This window comes from Neopsephotus bourkii, unplaced genomic scaffold (assembly GCF_033783945.1).
Source record: "Neopsephotus bourkii isolate Nb327-2 ecotype Australia unplaced genomic scaffold, CSIRO-AGI_Nbou_v1 NB_718, whole genome shotgun sequence".
Lineage (NCBI taxonomy): Eukaryota > Metazoa > Chordata > Aves > Psittaciformes > Psittacidae > Neopsephotus > Neopsephotus bourkii.
Window position 1 is genome coordinate 1,471,610 of NW_026901217.1, and position 16,852 is coordinate 1,488,461.

General features: G+C 38.8%; 1 protein-coding gene across 3 annotated transcripts; it reads left to right on the plus strand.

The window, feature by feature from the left end:
• The first annotated feature begins 227 nt into the window (after positions 1-227).
• On the plus strand, positions 228-16,203 carry ABCE1 (ATP binding cassette subfamily E member 1). 3 transcript variants are annotated; one of them, XM_061354160.1, is made up of 18 exons: positions 228-292; positions 5,600-5,767; positions 6,047-6,132; positions 6,657-6,754; positions 7,144-7,261; positions 9,290-9,427; positions 9,539-9,608; positions 10,630-10,726; positions 11,658-11,747; positions 12,335-12,456; positions 13,134-13,355; positions 13,806-13,865; positions 13,950-14,008; positions 14,169-14,279; positions 14,375-14,517; positions 14,618-14,740; positions 15,252-15,363; positions 15,897-16,203. In XM_061354160.1, exons 2-18 carry the CDS (start codon positions 5,665-5,667, stop codon positions 15,942-15,944), a joined length of 1,800 nt encoding a protein of 599 aa, XP_061210144.1. In that variant the 5' UTR covers positions 228-292; positions 5,600-5,664; the 3' UTR covers positions 15,945-16,203. The 3 variants fall into 3 exon arrangements, with proteins under 3 accessions (XP_061210144.1, XP_061210143.1, XP_061210142.1); XM_061354159.1 differs by lacking the exon at positions 228-292 and adding an exon at positions 371-512 and having other exon boundaries at positions 5,609-5,767; XM_061354158.1 differs by lacking the exon at positions 228-292 and adding an exon at positions 371-505.
• Positions 16,204-16,852: the final 649 nt, after the last annotated feature.

Here is a 16,852-nt window from a genome sequence, read left to right on the forward strand (position 1 = left end):
CAGGCCTCCGGTACCCGCGTGCACCCGGTGGGGAGAGGCGGAGCTAGAGGCTTTCCGCTCTGGGGCACTCCCCTCAGAGCCCGGCCGCTGTGGGTCGTAACGGCCCGGTGACCTTACACTGCGTGCCCCAGAGAGACGGTGGGGAACCGGACAGCCGCACACCTCTCGTGTAACGCGGCGTCGCCCGAACATGGCGTCACGGACCGTCGCGGCCGAAGCGCGTCGACTGACACCTCCCGCGCCCCGCCCTGTGGCTGGAGGCGTCGCTCTCTCCCTGAGCGGTTTCTCTATGGTGAGCTTCTTTTCCTGTGTCCCTTCTTTCACTTCGTCTCTATGGTGCGCTCCCAGGCCCCTCCCTGCGGGGGCGGCGGCCATCTTGGCCGGGTGGCGGCGGCGGCGGAGCACGTTGCATGCCGGCCCGCGGGACGGGACAGCGGGCAGCGGTTCCTCCCCGCTGCGGCCCGGCCTTGCTGGCTGCGAGGTGTCTCCCTCAATCCAACTCCCGGTAAGCGGTTTCTGACGGGTTGTGGGATGGGGGGCTGGGGCCCGTGGCTTGCCCCCACCCATCACGGGAGTGGGGTCGGCCCACCGTTCTCACCCGGGCCTCAGGGCTGGCGGCTCTGGCGGGGCCAGCTGCGCGGTGCGACGAGCCGTCCCGAAGTCCTTGTCTCGCAGTCCTAAGGGAGCCGGCCCGCATGCTCCATTGATTAAGGATACGGCCCGCACAGAAGATGGGGCCATGTGTGGCAGGAGGCCGCCCCTTCTCTAGCTGACACGGCCCGCGCATGCAGTCCGTCGTCTCTGAGGCGAGCTGTACGTCATCCTCTGGCACTGCTTTTTTGTCACACACACGCACGTCCCCCTGCCCATGCCGCAGCAGCGGTGGAGGTCAGAGAAAACGTTTCCTTCTGCACCTTGGTTCAGCCGCTAGCATCGCTTTCTTCTGGAGACCCGGCGCGGGTTCCTCGCGTTGTGGTGGCCGGGCTCCGGGGAAGGGCAAGCCGCAGGTTTTCTCCGGCGAAAGCAGGGGGCTTCCTCTTCTGCCGAAAAAAATGCTGTGGTTTGCCTTATTTTGGGGAAAGTTGGTATCCATGTATGTGCTTGCGCGGTGAGGAGATAAAAGACTTCTTGCATGTTTAGTAAGGTGACAGGGTAAGACTGTTTTTTACAAGATACTTGTAAGAAACAAAATAAAGATCTCGGTAGGGCTTTTCTCTAGGACCATGGCAGTGTTTGCTCTCAGGAATGCACGGAGTTATTTCACCTGCAAGTTTGAGTGGCAGTTCTCTGTAAAAGTTCTCTGCTATGGTTTCCTAAACAGGTGGTCTTGAAGTACTCGTGTAATTTATAGGTTTATTCTCAAGCATTTCACTTAATGTTGAAAGAAAATATTAAAAGAGTGATAATTAATACTGTTCAGCTCCAGCTACACACACCCACTCATTATGCTGCGTCAGTATATTTGAGCATATGCTTTTCATGTTAACGCTGTCTTTATTTTCATAGTCATGTTCTGCCTTATGAGTAATATAATGAGTTAAATGCAGTAAGGAGATTTGGAGCTTGTTTAAACTTCTTTTTGTGCATTGTCTCAGTTTCTAAAATGTCAAAACCTGAAGCATAGATTGTAATTCTTAGATTTTGTTTGTTCTTGTAGTATTTACTATTATTTCTGCTTTGACACCTGCAGAGGTAGTGATCTGCCATGCACAGTTTGAAAACCTGTTGTGTTCCATTTACATTTTCTTTGGCTATTCTGGTTAACTTTGTTGATCTTCTCATGGAGTCGACTGGAGTCCATTAGCAATGGGCTGAGAGATAATTCTTCAGGTTAATTATTTTCAAAGGAAAAGTGCAGTTGCTGCTCACCATCACTTCTTTCACATCATTTATTTTTGACGTCTAATGCAGCATAATTTAACAAAATGTTAACTGTTTTGCTGCACAGTATGGCTCCATTCTGAACACAGATTGTGCCTTAACATAATTTAATTGAATTGTCTCTGGTTATCTTTCAGTCTTCGTTTACTTTTATGTATGGCTTTCTTTTGTTTAAGTCTGAACAACTGAATGTATTTACAAATCCTTCTTGGCCATAGTTGATTTGACTTGGCAAATTCTAATATAACTCTAGTGCTTGTGAAAGAAATCAGTATTTTTAATGCAAGTATGTTACATTTGTGCTACAGATTGTACATTATTGTTGCCTTTGTGACAGGCAGCAAGGTCTGCTTTTTTTTGTTTTTTAGTTTACTCAGGTTTGTCAGAGAACTGCAGCTTTGTCACAGAGCCTAAGAAAGCTCACTTAAAATGCTTGTGATAACATGTTTGTGGCTTATTATCAGGCGGTTTAGTGTTTGTGCGGGGTGTCGTAATTGGATTTAGTGGACAGCTTTTGGCTTCAGTAACTGATAAGTCAAGGTTTTTAGAATTTTTTCTCTTCTTCCCCCCACCCCATTTGTTATTCCTCTCTTACTTTTTCACCTGTGTTGTCATTCCATCATGCTGCAAAGATTTTCTGTTGTCACTCCGTCATAATTTCACTAGTTCAAAGTAATGCTTTACTCTTGTAGTTAGTATCAATATCTTTGTTCTTTCCTTTTTTGTTCTGTTCTTGATTTGAAAAGGATAACTGCTTCTGAAAGGAGAAATGCTTCTGAATACCAGTTTCTCCTGCCCTTAAACTGCTGACTGTACTTAGCAATTACTTTATGCATGCTGTATTGTAGACTTGTATGTGTTGCTGACCTGTGTTCAGTGTACTGAGATTTCTGCTGTCTGCACCTTGAAATCGGACCAACCTATTCAGTATGTTAAGGTAAACACCACCAAAGTAACTGCATATAAATACATAATTTGAGTTCAGTCTGGGTTTGGACAGTCTTGTTTAAACTGCTCTAAGCTGTCATTTCTCAGTAGAACTGATTGTTATTTTCTCTTGTGTACAGTTACCGTAATAGACACGAGGACACTCCTGCAAATTTTGCAGAAGTAGAAGAAGTCACAAGTATTTTCTGTCTGAAAATAGTTTAAGACCACTAGAGAGTTTTGGATAAACTGACACTTCCATCATGTAATGGGAGCAGGAAGGCACCACTGTATGTCTCATGCCAGGTCATTAGTTCTGTTCTCCCCACCAAGTACTTCATTGGTGCTTGTTGTGCTTAATTCTGCAGACCCTTCAAAACTCATCACCACAGGTGGGCATTTTCCCATATAAGTAGGTTGGAAGTGGAAAAAAAAAAATAGGCTCTTTTATTATTTACTAATCCCAGTCTGATTCAGCAGCAGGCAATAGTGTAAACTTTAGTCTGCTTATCCCACCAAGACTGGGTGGAAAGCTTGCTGAGATGGGTGGCCAAAACTAATTGTTCCAAACCTTGGTCGTTTAGAGCAGCCCCTGTCCTGTTCTCCTGCTTTGGTCCCATAAGCTAAGCACCAGACTAGAAGGGTGTATGGCTGAGAAGGGCGTTTGTCTGCTCTGCTATCTGCGCTGCTCAGGCAACAGAAGTTTGGGAGGTTGCACAGGGGAGGCAAGCGCCTAAGGTACAGCAGCATAATCTTCTAGAGCTTGCTTTTCAAACCTGGAAGAATAGTTTGCATGCTAGTTAGAGCTAAGATACCTAGCAGGGAGAGCCCTGCCTGGAAGATACAAGTGTGTTCTGTCTGCTTAAGGTACTTAGCCACACAGGTGAGGTTGGAGAAAGTGCTGATCCAAGTTAGGCACTTCCTTCAGGAGACCAAAGAGAGAGTAGTTGATTCAACCCCAAATACTCTATACACTGTGAATTACAGGACTTTTATGAAAAGCACTGGGCTGTATTCCCAAAGAATGTGTCTCTCTTTGAAGCACTGACAAAATCCAGTATCTGTCTCCTAAAAAGTTATCCTGACTCAAAACATCCTTATAGTTTCTGAGAGTAAGACTTTCTCGTTATGTAAGAAAAATGTATTAAAATAAGAATTGCAGTCTCCTTATTCCATGCCTGTTGGCCTGGTCTGTGGATGTAATTGCAGTGTTCAGCCCTACTTTGTCAATCTGGTCTGATGATACAGAACTGTAAAATCACTTTTAAAATATTTTTTAAATATTCAGTCTACGTTATATGAGGGCTTTTTGGCTTAGGAAATGTTGAAAAATTAATGAAAACAAATTTAAAGTAGAAACTGCCACAGTAGGGTTGACAGCCTGAGTAATAATTCATTTCTATCTGATGAAGAATATCTTTAGACATCGATTTTAAAATACTTTGGAAACTGAGGAGTAAGATTACCACTAAAAATATTAATAACTATGGTAATAATGGATTTACAGATAAAATAGCATCTTAATTTCTGACCTTTGCTACCAGTGAGATCCCAGTCTCTTCCTTTCTTTCATAGTACAGTAGTGGCTGTAGGATTACTTCAGCTAAAGTTCACAGGTGAATTTAGGGAGGAATGGAGTTTAACATGATAAATGTGCTGTACACCTATTTCATTATTGCTTCTTTCAGGAGCAGCAACAAGAGGATGGAGTTGCCTTTAGGTGTATGTTGCTCATAGGAAGATAAGATCGTTGTTACTGTTACTCAGTTCTATGTGTGAATATGGTAAAGGAAATATAAATGCACTTTAAAATACATTCTGGCCTTTAATCTATCAAGGCTTAAATTTAAACTACTTTGTCCTTCACTCTCCTAAGCTACAATTGTTGACATAAATTCCCAGTACAACCCAGTGCTTGTTAGTGTGCATTACAGATATCTAAGCAACGGAAAAGACAGTTATATGGAGGAATACAGGTAATTTCAGTCTTTGAGTGCGGTTATTTGTGATTTCAGGAATATTTAATCACCTAGTACTTCAACACCTTTCTCTTCTGAAAATAATTTTGTAAAGAATCTTGCTTATTTTTATTGCAATATCCTATAGTCTTATATAGTCTTACAGTTACGGATTCTATATTAGGAAATGCAGAATGTAAGTGTAGTTATTCAAATACTAATGAAACTCAAGATAAAAGAATCAAACATCATCAAGTATGGCTGTTCATGCTGCTTGGAATTACTTTTCTATATACAGCTACACATTGTCACCTTGAAAAATAGTTTAAATTTTACAGTATTTTAACAATATATGATATTGGCATAGTTTGCAAAACCAGTATTATAATCAGATTCTTGGAATAATAGTTGTAGTCACAATTTGACTTTACCAGGCACTGTAGTATAAACAAGGTTACTTTACAGAAGGCAGCTTGTAAAACTGAAATCTGCACCAGTATATATTCTTCTGTTTGTGTTACAACATGTTTTTCATGGAAACAAATGCGTTTTTAGATATAACTGCAGTTTTATTTTTACAGTGGAGAAATAGTAATGGGATGGAAAGTTGACGTGCAAGATTTGTGCCATTATTTGTATACCAGTACCCAAATTACTTGTATCTGAGATTTTGCCCTGTTCACCATGTTGCTTAAAAGAGGAAAAACATCAAATCATTATCCCCTTTTTACATCTCTGAACTCTGCTAGTAATAACTTCATATATATATATATGATTTTCTCTATGCTGTCAGTAATTATGTTCTCTTTTGGGTTTTGTTTTTTTCCCTTAAGGTCTATGAGACTCTCACTGTTCCTCCTCATAATTGGTGTATGTGTTTAACCCAAAATTGTGCATTATGGCAGACAAATTAACAAGAATTGCTATTGTCAACCATGACAAGTGTAAGCCAAAGAAATGCCGGCAAGAATGCAAGAAAAGTTGTCCTGTGGTTCGAATGGGTAAGAAATGTAATTTAACTAAGTATTTAAGTTATTGGAGAAGTTTTAAGTAGTTCTCTGCTAGGAGGAGCTAGGAGGTTTTTATTATTCCTAGGTTCTTGTTTATCATTCATGCTTCATTTCATAATGCCTGAGAAAAGGAACAGTTCATAGTCTTCGAATGCTCTGAAGCTTCAGTGAATATTAATCAGTTACATGTTCTTCTGTGGAATTTAGTAGCGAGAGCTCTGATTTACAGAAACTTTTTTTGAGTTAATTTTACTCTTTTTTTTTCACCAGGAAAACTTTGCATAGAAGTCACATCACAGAGCAAAATAGCTTGGATCTCAGAAACACTTTGTATTGGCTGTGGTATTTGCATCAAGGTAAAAGGCTGCCTTATTTGTAATGATAAAATTTTCACGATTTTGCTGTTATATTTAGTAATGCCTACTGCAACTTCAAAAAGCAGGATTTTTCCCTGACTGATCACACCTTGTTAACTGTTAGTATATAGAAAGGGAATTATTGTGTCAGTTTACTGAACCAGTTAGGTTGCAGGGTGTGGGTTGTAACTTTCTGTTTGTGGTTTTGATTTTGTTTGGGTTAGTTTGTGTTTACACACACCTGTGTTAAAAAAACCTGAAGGATGTTTGTGTAAAGGAGCTAGAGAACATATGCAGTGTGCCTTATTTGTGTTGTAGGCCGACAGTCTAAAATGCTAACTGTTTAATTTGAAATATGTGATATAAAACTTCTTTGGAAAGTTGACTGTAAATGAAAGTCAAGTAATTTGGTGAAAGTTCTTTTAAAATACTTAAAAGCATAGCTCAGTGAAGTACAGAACATAGCATTTTGTTAATAAGTTGGTTTTGTGCACCAGTAATCTATATATTTCTTTCAATTACAGAAATGTCCTTTTGGAGCCTTGTCAATTGTTAACTTACCTAGCAACCTGGAGAAAGAAACCACACATAGATACTGTGCCAATGCCTTCAAACTTCACAGGTATTTTATTTTTCAGCCAGCATAAGAGACAAAAAATTCAAGGTTTTGATAGTCCAAACATAGTGCACATCAAGGTGTTCCCAGTTATTACCTTAATAGCTTCCTTTTTTGAATGTTAATTGCTTTCTTATTAAAAGGTATTACAATGAAATACAATTTTAATGCTCATTTTGCAGAGGTGTGGTTTAAAGAACAGAGTGCTTTTAAATCTTTCTTACGACCTATTGTTAAGGAATATTGATTTAATTTATATTATATATCTATTGGCAAGTTAACAGATTAGGCTGAAATAATCAGAAAGTCTGAAAGCACATTAACATTTACTTTACCTCCAAATGTTGGTGTGTGATGGCATTAATGTAATCCAAATTTATTGATGTCGTGTACAGGTTGCCTATCCCTCGTCCAGGTGAAGTACTGGGATTGGTTGGAACCAATGGTATTGGGAAATCAACTGCCTTGAAAATTTTAGCAGGAAAACAGAAGCCAAATCTTGGAAAATACGATGTATGTATCAGCAGTAAAGTAGAGTCGGCATTATAGATAGCTGTGCTTAGATTTTTTTCACTGAGTTTTTGTACCTGAACGATGTAGAATTTGCAAGAACATTGGCATTTTCCCTATTAAACAGCCAATGACCTACTCCATGCAGAAACAGTAGCAGAAGGATGTTATTAAAAAGAGGGGTTTGTTTCTTTTGGGGGGGTTTTGGGGTTGTTTGTTGTTGGGTTTTTTTTGCAAAGTCTGTGTATCCTTCAAGAAAGAAAAGGATACTAATTATAGGTGTAACTTGCTAAATATAATTGTCAGTAAGTTTCTGTCTTTAAGTCACACATAAGGGGTTTTTAATACAATTTTTAAACTGTCAGCTTCTTTTCCCTCCATGATTAACCTGTTCCCTATCAAGGGATTTCGATAGCTTGAGTTGTGGAGTTTGTACCAAGTTCAACAGTGATTTTATCTGAACAGCTCCAGTGCATATGAGCACTTACCATATATCCTTGTGATGTCTTAGGCTTTTTTATCTTTCTTTTTAAGATGATCTCTTATAAAATATGTTGTTACAAGTTGCTGAAGATACTTCCCACTGTACACTGTAATGCTGATTTCTGAAAATCCTTAGTTTCTTCATGTTGCTAGGTACTTGGAAACCTTTATAGTCTTTTTTGAGAACCAGACATAGATAAACTTGTAATCTGCTGGTCTTCATGGAAGATTATAAACCATTTCTCTATGTCTTTACACTAAGTCAAACTGCAATCAGCAGGGAAAATAATTTACAGAGGTTTGTTTACCTAGCACTATAAGAGTGAATATTACTAGAGAAAAGACATAAACAGTAGCTTCCATGACGCTTTTTATCAGACAGTATTTCAGTTACCACCTTCTCATCTTCAAATTACATGGTGACAATTTAATTCTGATGCTCACTCCTTCTTTCAAGGACTTACAAGAACAAGTGTGTTCAAACTTTCTTCCTATGTTTCTTTACCTGAAAGAGTAATGTTTTAGCAAATTGTTCACTTCGTGGCCACCACTTAAACCCGCAAAGAAATAATCATTCCCCAGCTGTAGTTTCCATTCTCTTTTCAAGTCTGGTTTATGTTATTTTGTGGACTTCTTGTTTCAGGTGGTAGTTTTGCAGAAATAGCAAAACTTTTGACTTTCTGAATGTGTACATAATTGAATTACCATGCTTCCAAAATCAGACTTCCCTGTGAAGAGCCAAATCATGACCACAGAAACACGTGATATGAATTGAACCTTCAGTGTTGCTTCTGCTGTAAAACTTATGAAGCATTTCCTCTGTGTATTTGCTTGATTTGGAAATATGGCTGTGTAGCTCTGTTTCCGTGCTGCTGTTTACCATCAAAATAAGTACCTCAGCACCATTCAGAGCAGTTTGCTGTGTAAAAGTGTTGAGTTGTGACTTTTTCCTGGGTGACTGCTCTCAATAGGTCCTTTTTTCTTTTTTCTTTTTTCTTCTTTCTTCTTTTTTTTTTTTTTTTGCCATTTTCCCTTTGTCTCCTTCTGTTTCCTTAACAACATTTGCTAGAAGCAGAGAAAATGTCCAAATTTTATCACCTCTTTTGTGCAAGTTGATGTTATCAGTGAAATCCTTTTCCTTTGGGTTAGCTAAATCTCATAGCTAAAAAGTGCAGTTACACTAATCCACACTTCCATTTTGCCCATCAGGTAGTTTCACTCACAGCTTCTTAACTGTTTAAGGAAAGTTTGGATGTCCTGAGTATAAATTTAAAACGCCCTTTCTTTAAAGGGCTAGTGACACCTGGAGGAAAATACCTGAACTTCAGCTTTCCATTGTGCAATGGCATATTTTTTCGGTTTTTTCTTCCTTTTAATGGAAACTTTGCAGAGGCAATATCACCATTTGGTAACTTGCTATTTTCCAGGCTTTTTTCTTATCTTGCAAGCATATTCTGTTCACTGTATTGATCACAATTTTACAATTAGGTATTTTTAATGATGTTTTTAGAATGGTAGAAGTAAACACAGGCTTTAATTCTGTCACAGGATCCACCTGACTGGCAAGAAATTTTGACTTACTTCCGGGGATCCGAATTACAAAATTATTTTACCAAGATCCTGGAAGATGACCTAAAAGCTATCATTAAACCTCAGTACGTGGACCAGATCCCTAAAGCTGCAAAGGTGAGAAATCTCCTGAGCTGAGAGAAAGCTGGGAGCCTCTCCTGTAATACTTCTCTTGTGTTTCAAGATTTATTTTTTTTATTATTATTATTACTATCATTTATCATGCAGGGAACAGTGGGATCAATTCTGGATAGGAAGGATGAAACCAAGACACAAACTGTTGTGTGTCAGCAGCTTGGTAAGTGTGTTCGTTAATCAAACATCAGATAAATTCATAGTTACTGAAAAAAAAATTTAACTACTAATGTGATGATTTAATTATGCCATTTTTAAAGGGTGGGGGGAAGTAAAGATGCTTTAGTCTAACTAATTGGTAAATGCTAGTTGACAGAATCCAATGCGATTTCTGTTTCATGGTAAAAAGTGTTTATTTGTAAATCTGGAAAAATTCTGGTTACCATCTGCTTCTCTTGCTTGCTCACAACTCTGGCAAAATCTTAGCATCCCCTCTTGTCAGAGCCATTGCATATAGAAAATACTACAAAAAAAAAACCTCCAAAACATTTTATTTCAATTTAAAATCCTATATATAGCTGATTATAGTGGGAGTACTGATTTCTGAGAATAATGCAGTTAATAAGAAGAACATCTGCATAGTCCAGCCCTGGTAAGTTTTTGTAGGTGCTTTGAATTCGGTTATTGTTAAATTTAGGTATTGCTGAATTAACAACAGGGCTCTTAGCAGTAGATGTGGGTGGGAATGGTGAGGCTACATTGTGCCATCAGGAGCATGGTCCTTGAGTCCCACTTAACTTATTAATGAAGCAGTATATTCTTGAAATTGGCTGTTCCTGAAGCTCATGAGAAAATACTAGCTTCATCCACTGATTGTAACATTTGGAAGACCTCATTTTCCTGAAAATCAGAACTCTTCAGCCAGGTCTAACATGAAACGCTTTTAAAACTGGTAAGTTTTTAGGGCTGGGAATCCTGCGAAATAGATGATGGAAAGCCAGATAGAATGTAATTCTTCTGCATGATGCAGCTGTATAAATTAATGAGCTAATGCTGCAGAGAAGCCATAACTTGCTGTTACTTATATAGAAGCATCATGTTACTTGTAAACTGAACACTTACTTTACTACTTTCTTGTTTTCTCTCTGTGTAGTATGTCTGCTGTGATTATACATGTTTCTGTAGGTAATAAAAAATATGAACTGTTGTGTTGGTTACATCTCAAAATAACCACTTATTTCCAGACTTAACCCATCTGAAGGAAAGAAATGTTGAGGACCTTTCAGGAGGAGAACTTCAGAGATTTGCTTGTGCAGTTGTTTGCATTCAGAAGGCTGATATGTATGTTTAATTTACTTCTCTTATACATCACTTCTCATAAGCTGTCTCGGAATGTGGTCCTCTGATTTACATTTGTTAGAAATGATACTTTTGTTTGAAATACTTAAAGAAAAGGATTTACAAACAAAAAATTGTTTTTACCAATTCAGCAGCTGAGATCCATATTTACTCCCTATATAATCTCTGGGGGTTTTATACTTCATCTGCAAGGAAATTGCTAATTTCAGAGGCCAGTGTTAAATTCCAGCACCACAACTTCAGAACCCCTCCTAATCCCACATAAATGTGCTCTGTTTGACAGCTTGCCTCACATGGCATCTCTGAATAAGAAATGGGACAGGTGCTTCCCCACCTCTAGGAACTTGGGTCCCTCTTCTCCTGTCTTGCAACCAGGAAATTACTGTCTAGTCCATGCTGTTTCCTAACTCCTAGGGACCAAGAAAGGGAGATCCCAAGAGTTGGGGGAGTGGTGGTGGTGGCGGTTTTTTGTTTGTTTGCTTCAAATTGGTTGTTTGGGCTGTGGCTTTTCTGTTTGGCTGGACTTCTTTTAGGTTGGTGCAGGTTTTGGGTGGGTTTTCTTGTTTGCTTTGCTGTTTTTCTCTTTGGGAAGATATCCTGGTTCCAGTCTTCTCAAGTACTTTTGTACTTTTCCATTCATGATTGCATGGGATTCCTAACTGATTGCTGATATCCTGTAACATTTAATAACTTTGTCAGAGCTTTCAGGAAAGTAACACTTAAATCGTTTAGTAATTTCACATGACAGTCATCAGAGACAGGTGTCAGTACATAATTCTCATTCTTTGTGTCCCTCTGTAAATAACGATAGTGTTTCATTTCTGTGAATTTAATGGTCAAAATATTAGTACTAGGTTTGAATATGTATAAAGCTTGCATTCATCAAGACTTTATTCTTTCTTTTGGGGGCTAGCTTCATGTTTGATGAACCTTCTAGCTACTTAGATGTCAAGCAGCGCTTGAAGGCTGCCATCACTATTCGATCTCTAATAAACCCTGACAGGTAAGTACAAACTTCAGATGTTTTGCTAGACTGTAATAATATGCCTTTTTACAGAGGGAAGAAACATCCAGCCCATGTACCTAGAAGTGCTGACTTTTCAGCATGGTGCAATAATAGGTGTTTAAAATATTCTAAGTCTGTAATACGCTATTTCATTGCATTTTGGAAACTTACTTCCTCTAGTTTCTGTACTCTTTCAGCATTTGGTAATAAAGAGGTGAAAATAGAGGTGGTTATTTTTCACCTGAATATTGCTGTTCTATCCACTTCTCATAAAGTTTTCTTTTTTTCTTAAAATGTGCTAAATATTTTTTGCTTCACTCGATCAATATCCTTTTACTCACATAAAGAAGCTGCCGGTTTATGCTGAAGATGGATTTTCAACTTGTCCTTCACAACATCTCTTTAATGGAATGTTTGGGGAAAAAAAAGGCTTACCAGAGATTTGAGCTCTGTCCTTATTAAGTATTAATCAAAGAAAGCATATTAAATGAGAATCATGTTGATAGCTTTTGCTTATGCAGGACTAGAGTACAAAACTGTTTTGTATTGAAATGTGAAAGCATGACTCTGGCTCTATTTTTCAGGTACATTATTGTTGTAGAGCATGATCTGAGCGTGTTAGATTATCTCTCTGACTTTATCTGCTGCCTGTATGGTGTGCCAAGTGCTTATGGTGTTGTTACCATGCCCTTCAGCGTAAGAGAAGGTAATTGCTGTATTTCTCTTTTTAAACATGCCCCAGAAAGTTCTAGGGAAGAAAGGTACCGAAGTGCTACTTGTCTGTTATGGGAACATGTCTTCTTCTTGTTACAGTTCAGTAACTAACAAACTACCATTTTAATTTGTGCAGAATTTCTAATCCTAACCCTAAACTTACACCTCAACCCAGAACTCTTAATTATGAAATGTCCTTTGTCTCTTGCTCAGGACATAATTTTTATACTTGCAGGTGTTTTGTAAACAGTGGAGTTACACAAAATACCCTATAAATAGTAGGAAAAGGTCAGGAGAAAGTTTGCACGGTACAGAGGTGTGCAGTGTTCAACTGAATTGGCCCTGCTTGTAGCACTGAGACTTGGTAGTAACTGGTTTTGTGAGAACAGGTCCAGCAGCAACAGTTTGTTTAAGCCCTATGCACGTGACTAATACCAGGTTTGCAGGAAGAGCTTCTGTAGCCTTTCTATGATTTTAGTAAGATTTTTCTTCATTCAGTTTACATAATGTACACGCTTCAAATAGGAGAATTTATTCCCTGTTTTAACATGTCCTTTAAAATCCAGTATTGTTCTTACCCAGTGGGAACTGACAGCCAAGAACTGAAATTCATCTTGTATTGCTCTGTTGTAGATCTTTTTTAATGACATTTTTTTCTTCCTTTTGTAGGCATAAACATTTTCTTAGATGGCTATGTTCCAACAGAAAATCTGAGGTTTCGAGATGCATCTCTGGTATTTAAAGTGGCTGAGACTGCTAATGAAGAAGAGGTGAAAAAGATGTGTATGTACAAATATCCAGGAATGAAAAAAAAGATGGGAGAATTTGAACTATCCATAGTAGCTGGAGAATTCACGGATTCTGAAATTATGGTGATGTTAGGGGAAAACGGTAAGAAACTGCTTCTGCAACCTTAACTATGCTCCTAAAGCCATTTTTCAGGGTTCAAAATGACTAGGTTTGAGTCAGGTTGAACTGCTTGTTACCTAGTGAAGATGCTGTGGCATAAGCTTACTCTCTAAATAGCAAGAATTACTGCGTATTACCAATGCCGTTGTTTTTTTGTCCCTTACCCCATTTTAAGAACTTAGATTGGCAGGATGACAGTTCAGCTGGTGAGCTTAGCCACAGGTCTAGAATGTTGCAGCTTTAGGTGTCTTTTACTTGAAAAAACAGTAGGAAGTGCTGCTTGCTGGAAGTGAACATCCGAATTCTTGAAGCAGTCTAACTTGAAAAATGTATTTTATGAAGTTTCTATCTTTTTGTATCAGTGACTTAATTGTTAGAGGTCTAACTTACTAAAAAGTCAGAAATAATTTATAACTTTCCTTTCTTTTTTAGGAACTGGCAAAACTACGTTTATCCGGATGCTTGCAGGAAGACTTACACCTGATGAAGGAGGTAATGCTTAATATCTTAGTTGAAACCTGGTTTGAAGACACTGGACAGGCTCTTGTTTTCATTATAGATTTTATCTTTTCATAGGTGAGGTTCCAGTCCTGAACGTCAGCTACAAACCACAGAAGATCAGTCCTAAATCTACGGTACATTTAAGCTTTATTTATTAAGTATTGTGTTTGCTCCAAAGAGTATGTTTGAAATAACACAGGTCAAACTTCTTTATGCCCAGAACAGAAAGCTCTGTTACATGTTTTCTTACGGTGTGGTGCCTAAAACTGAGGGTCAGCATTTTTCTTTTACTAGGGAAGTGTCCGTCAGCTACTGCATGAAAAGATCAGAGATGCCTACACCCACCCCCAGTTTGTAACTGATGTTATGAAACCTCTTCAAATAGAAAACATCATTGACCAAGAGGTATGAATTGCCCAAGAAAACAGGTTAATTTTTCTGCTTTAGTTCTTTGCCTGTCTCTGAACTAAATGCATCCTTTTTCCCTCTTACCCAAATAGGTTCAAACATTGTCTGGGGGTGAGTTGCAGCGTGTCGCATTAGCTCTTTGTCTTGGTAAACCTGCTGATGTCTACCTGATTGACGAGCCCTCAGCATATTTGGACTCTGAACAACGTCTAATGGCTGCTAGAGTCATTAAACGGTAAAGTAGACATGGGGGTAAAGAACTGAAATTCCCAGTAGTTTACAGTAAGTTCACTTTCATGTCTGCCTCTCTCTTTTTTCTTAAATTTCTATTTCAGTTTCATTCTCCATGCTAAAAAAACAGCTTTTGTGGTAGAACATGATTTTATCATGGCTACATACCTTGCGGATCGTGTGATTGTTTTTGATGGTATTCCTTCCAAGAACACACTTGCCAACAGGTAAGAGGCTTCTTTGGATTAGTAAGCAAGACAAGGAGGACAAGGCAGGAATAAATTGTTTATCAGAAGAATCAACAAAAATAAGAGGTGAAGCATCCCTGCCCATTGAAATTTAAGTTGCATTTAATGTAATCCATGAATATTGTGAGGGTTCTGACTTTTGTTTTGAAGCAAGGAAAAGAAAATGGGGTTGACCGAAACTTGACCAGCTCCTTGTTTAAATTAACCTTAAGCAGCTGCACACCAATTAGACCAGTGTAATAACCAAGTACTTAATGTGAGCCACATGAAGTAAACATGTTGCTGAGATACTGCTGAAGGATGAGAGTAGTACTGACTCCTTGTCCAAGACATGACTTAAATGAGAATGTCGCACATCCTGGTATGTCAGACACAGTTCATGCTTGTGTTACCAGACCTGAATGAGCTCAGGGTGGAGATCAAACTACCTGTAATCTGCACAGTATAGAACTTCTGACAGTTGAGCTGGAATGTTCTCCTCTCTTAACAGTCCACAGACTCTTTTGGCTGGAATGAATAAGTTTTTATCTCAACTTGAAATCACTTTTAGAAGAGACCCCAACAATTACAGACCAAGAATAAACAAACTCAATTCAATCAAGGTAAGAGAGAAGCACGTTTACAATAAAGCCAAAACTATGTCATATGAAGCCAGGTTTTAAAAATAAGGAACAAAGACTAACATGGTAGTTTTCAGAACAGCATATGAAACAAGTAGTAAGAAAAGGGGCCTGCAGGAAATTTGGAGAGGGTATTTTTACAAGAGCATGTGGGGGAATAGGACAAGGGAAATAGCTTTATATTGAAAAAAAGTAAGTTTTAGATTAGATATTAGATTAAGTGCTTCCCTGTGATAGTGGTGAAGCACTGGCACAGGTTACCCAGAGAGGCTGTGGCTGCCCTATCCCTAGCCGTGCTCAAGGCCAAGTTGGAAGGGGCTTAGAGCAGCCTGGTCTAGTGGAAGGTGATCCTGCCTGTGACAGGGGGGTTGGAACTGGATGATCTTTACTCTCCCTTACAACCCAAACCATTCTGTGAAAACAGAAAAGTGTTTAGCTGTATATCTCTTTATTTCAACTGTGTTCAAATCTGCCAGAGATACTTCAATAACACTGACCTTTTTTCTCTTCCTAAGGATGTTGAACAAAAGAAGAGTGGAAACTACTTTTTCCTGGATGATTAAATATTGGATCTGAGCATCTTTGTAACTGGCATATAGAAATGCATATTGGAATCTAAACACTGGTGGATGAGAAGGCTCAATCAGGTTTTAGAACACTTAAATCTTTTGGAGCTTAAAAATCTCTTGCTGCTTGTAACATCCAAGACCAGTAGCAGTGTAAATCCTAGTCCACGTAAAACTGCCACTTTCTATATTTTGCTGAGACAGCCCTATTTTCAGTGTAATAATTTCAAAATAGACCACCTTGAAATTGTGCAAACGAGTCTCCTGATTTTTCAAAATCTGAGGGAGCTTTTCAGTTCAATAGATCCGATTCACATACCGCATACTGACTGAACTCCCTCAATTTAGGAATCTTTGAGGCCATTTTCTCTACCAAAGGGACTCTTAACAAAAATGTCAAGATACAGAAGTGACTGATGTTTTAAAAAGGCTGAATCTCTCTGGATGAGGGTTTCATAAATATCCTCTTAACCTACAGCTGTCTGTGACACAGTCAAAAGTTCTTACACACATGCTGAATGAGTGATTTATTTCAGTTGTCATTATGCACACCTTTTCTCATGCTGCAGTAAAGAACACACAAAAGAGAGAGTACAAACAATATGAAAGAAGGTATCTATGCCTTATTTAGTCACCTGTCCCTGTGCATCTTTTCAGACCTACTTACAGGAGAGTATTCAGTTAAACGTCTTAAAAGAGTACACTAAAAATCCTTTCAATCTTCTGCAACTTAAGCCTACACCATAAGGAAAGGTTAATGGCTGGGGTTTCCAACTCATTCCTCCATCAGTAGGTGCTTCCCATGGAGAAATGACAGTTGTACATGGTTAAAATGCAGGAATTTTGATGCTTGCTATAGACGAAATTGAAGCAAATGTTTTTTCACAGGAAGTAAGGTCCTTAGG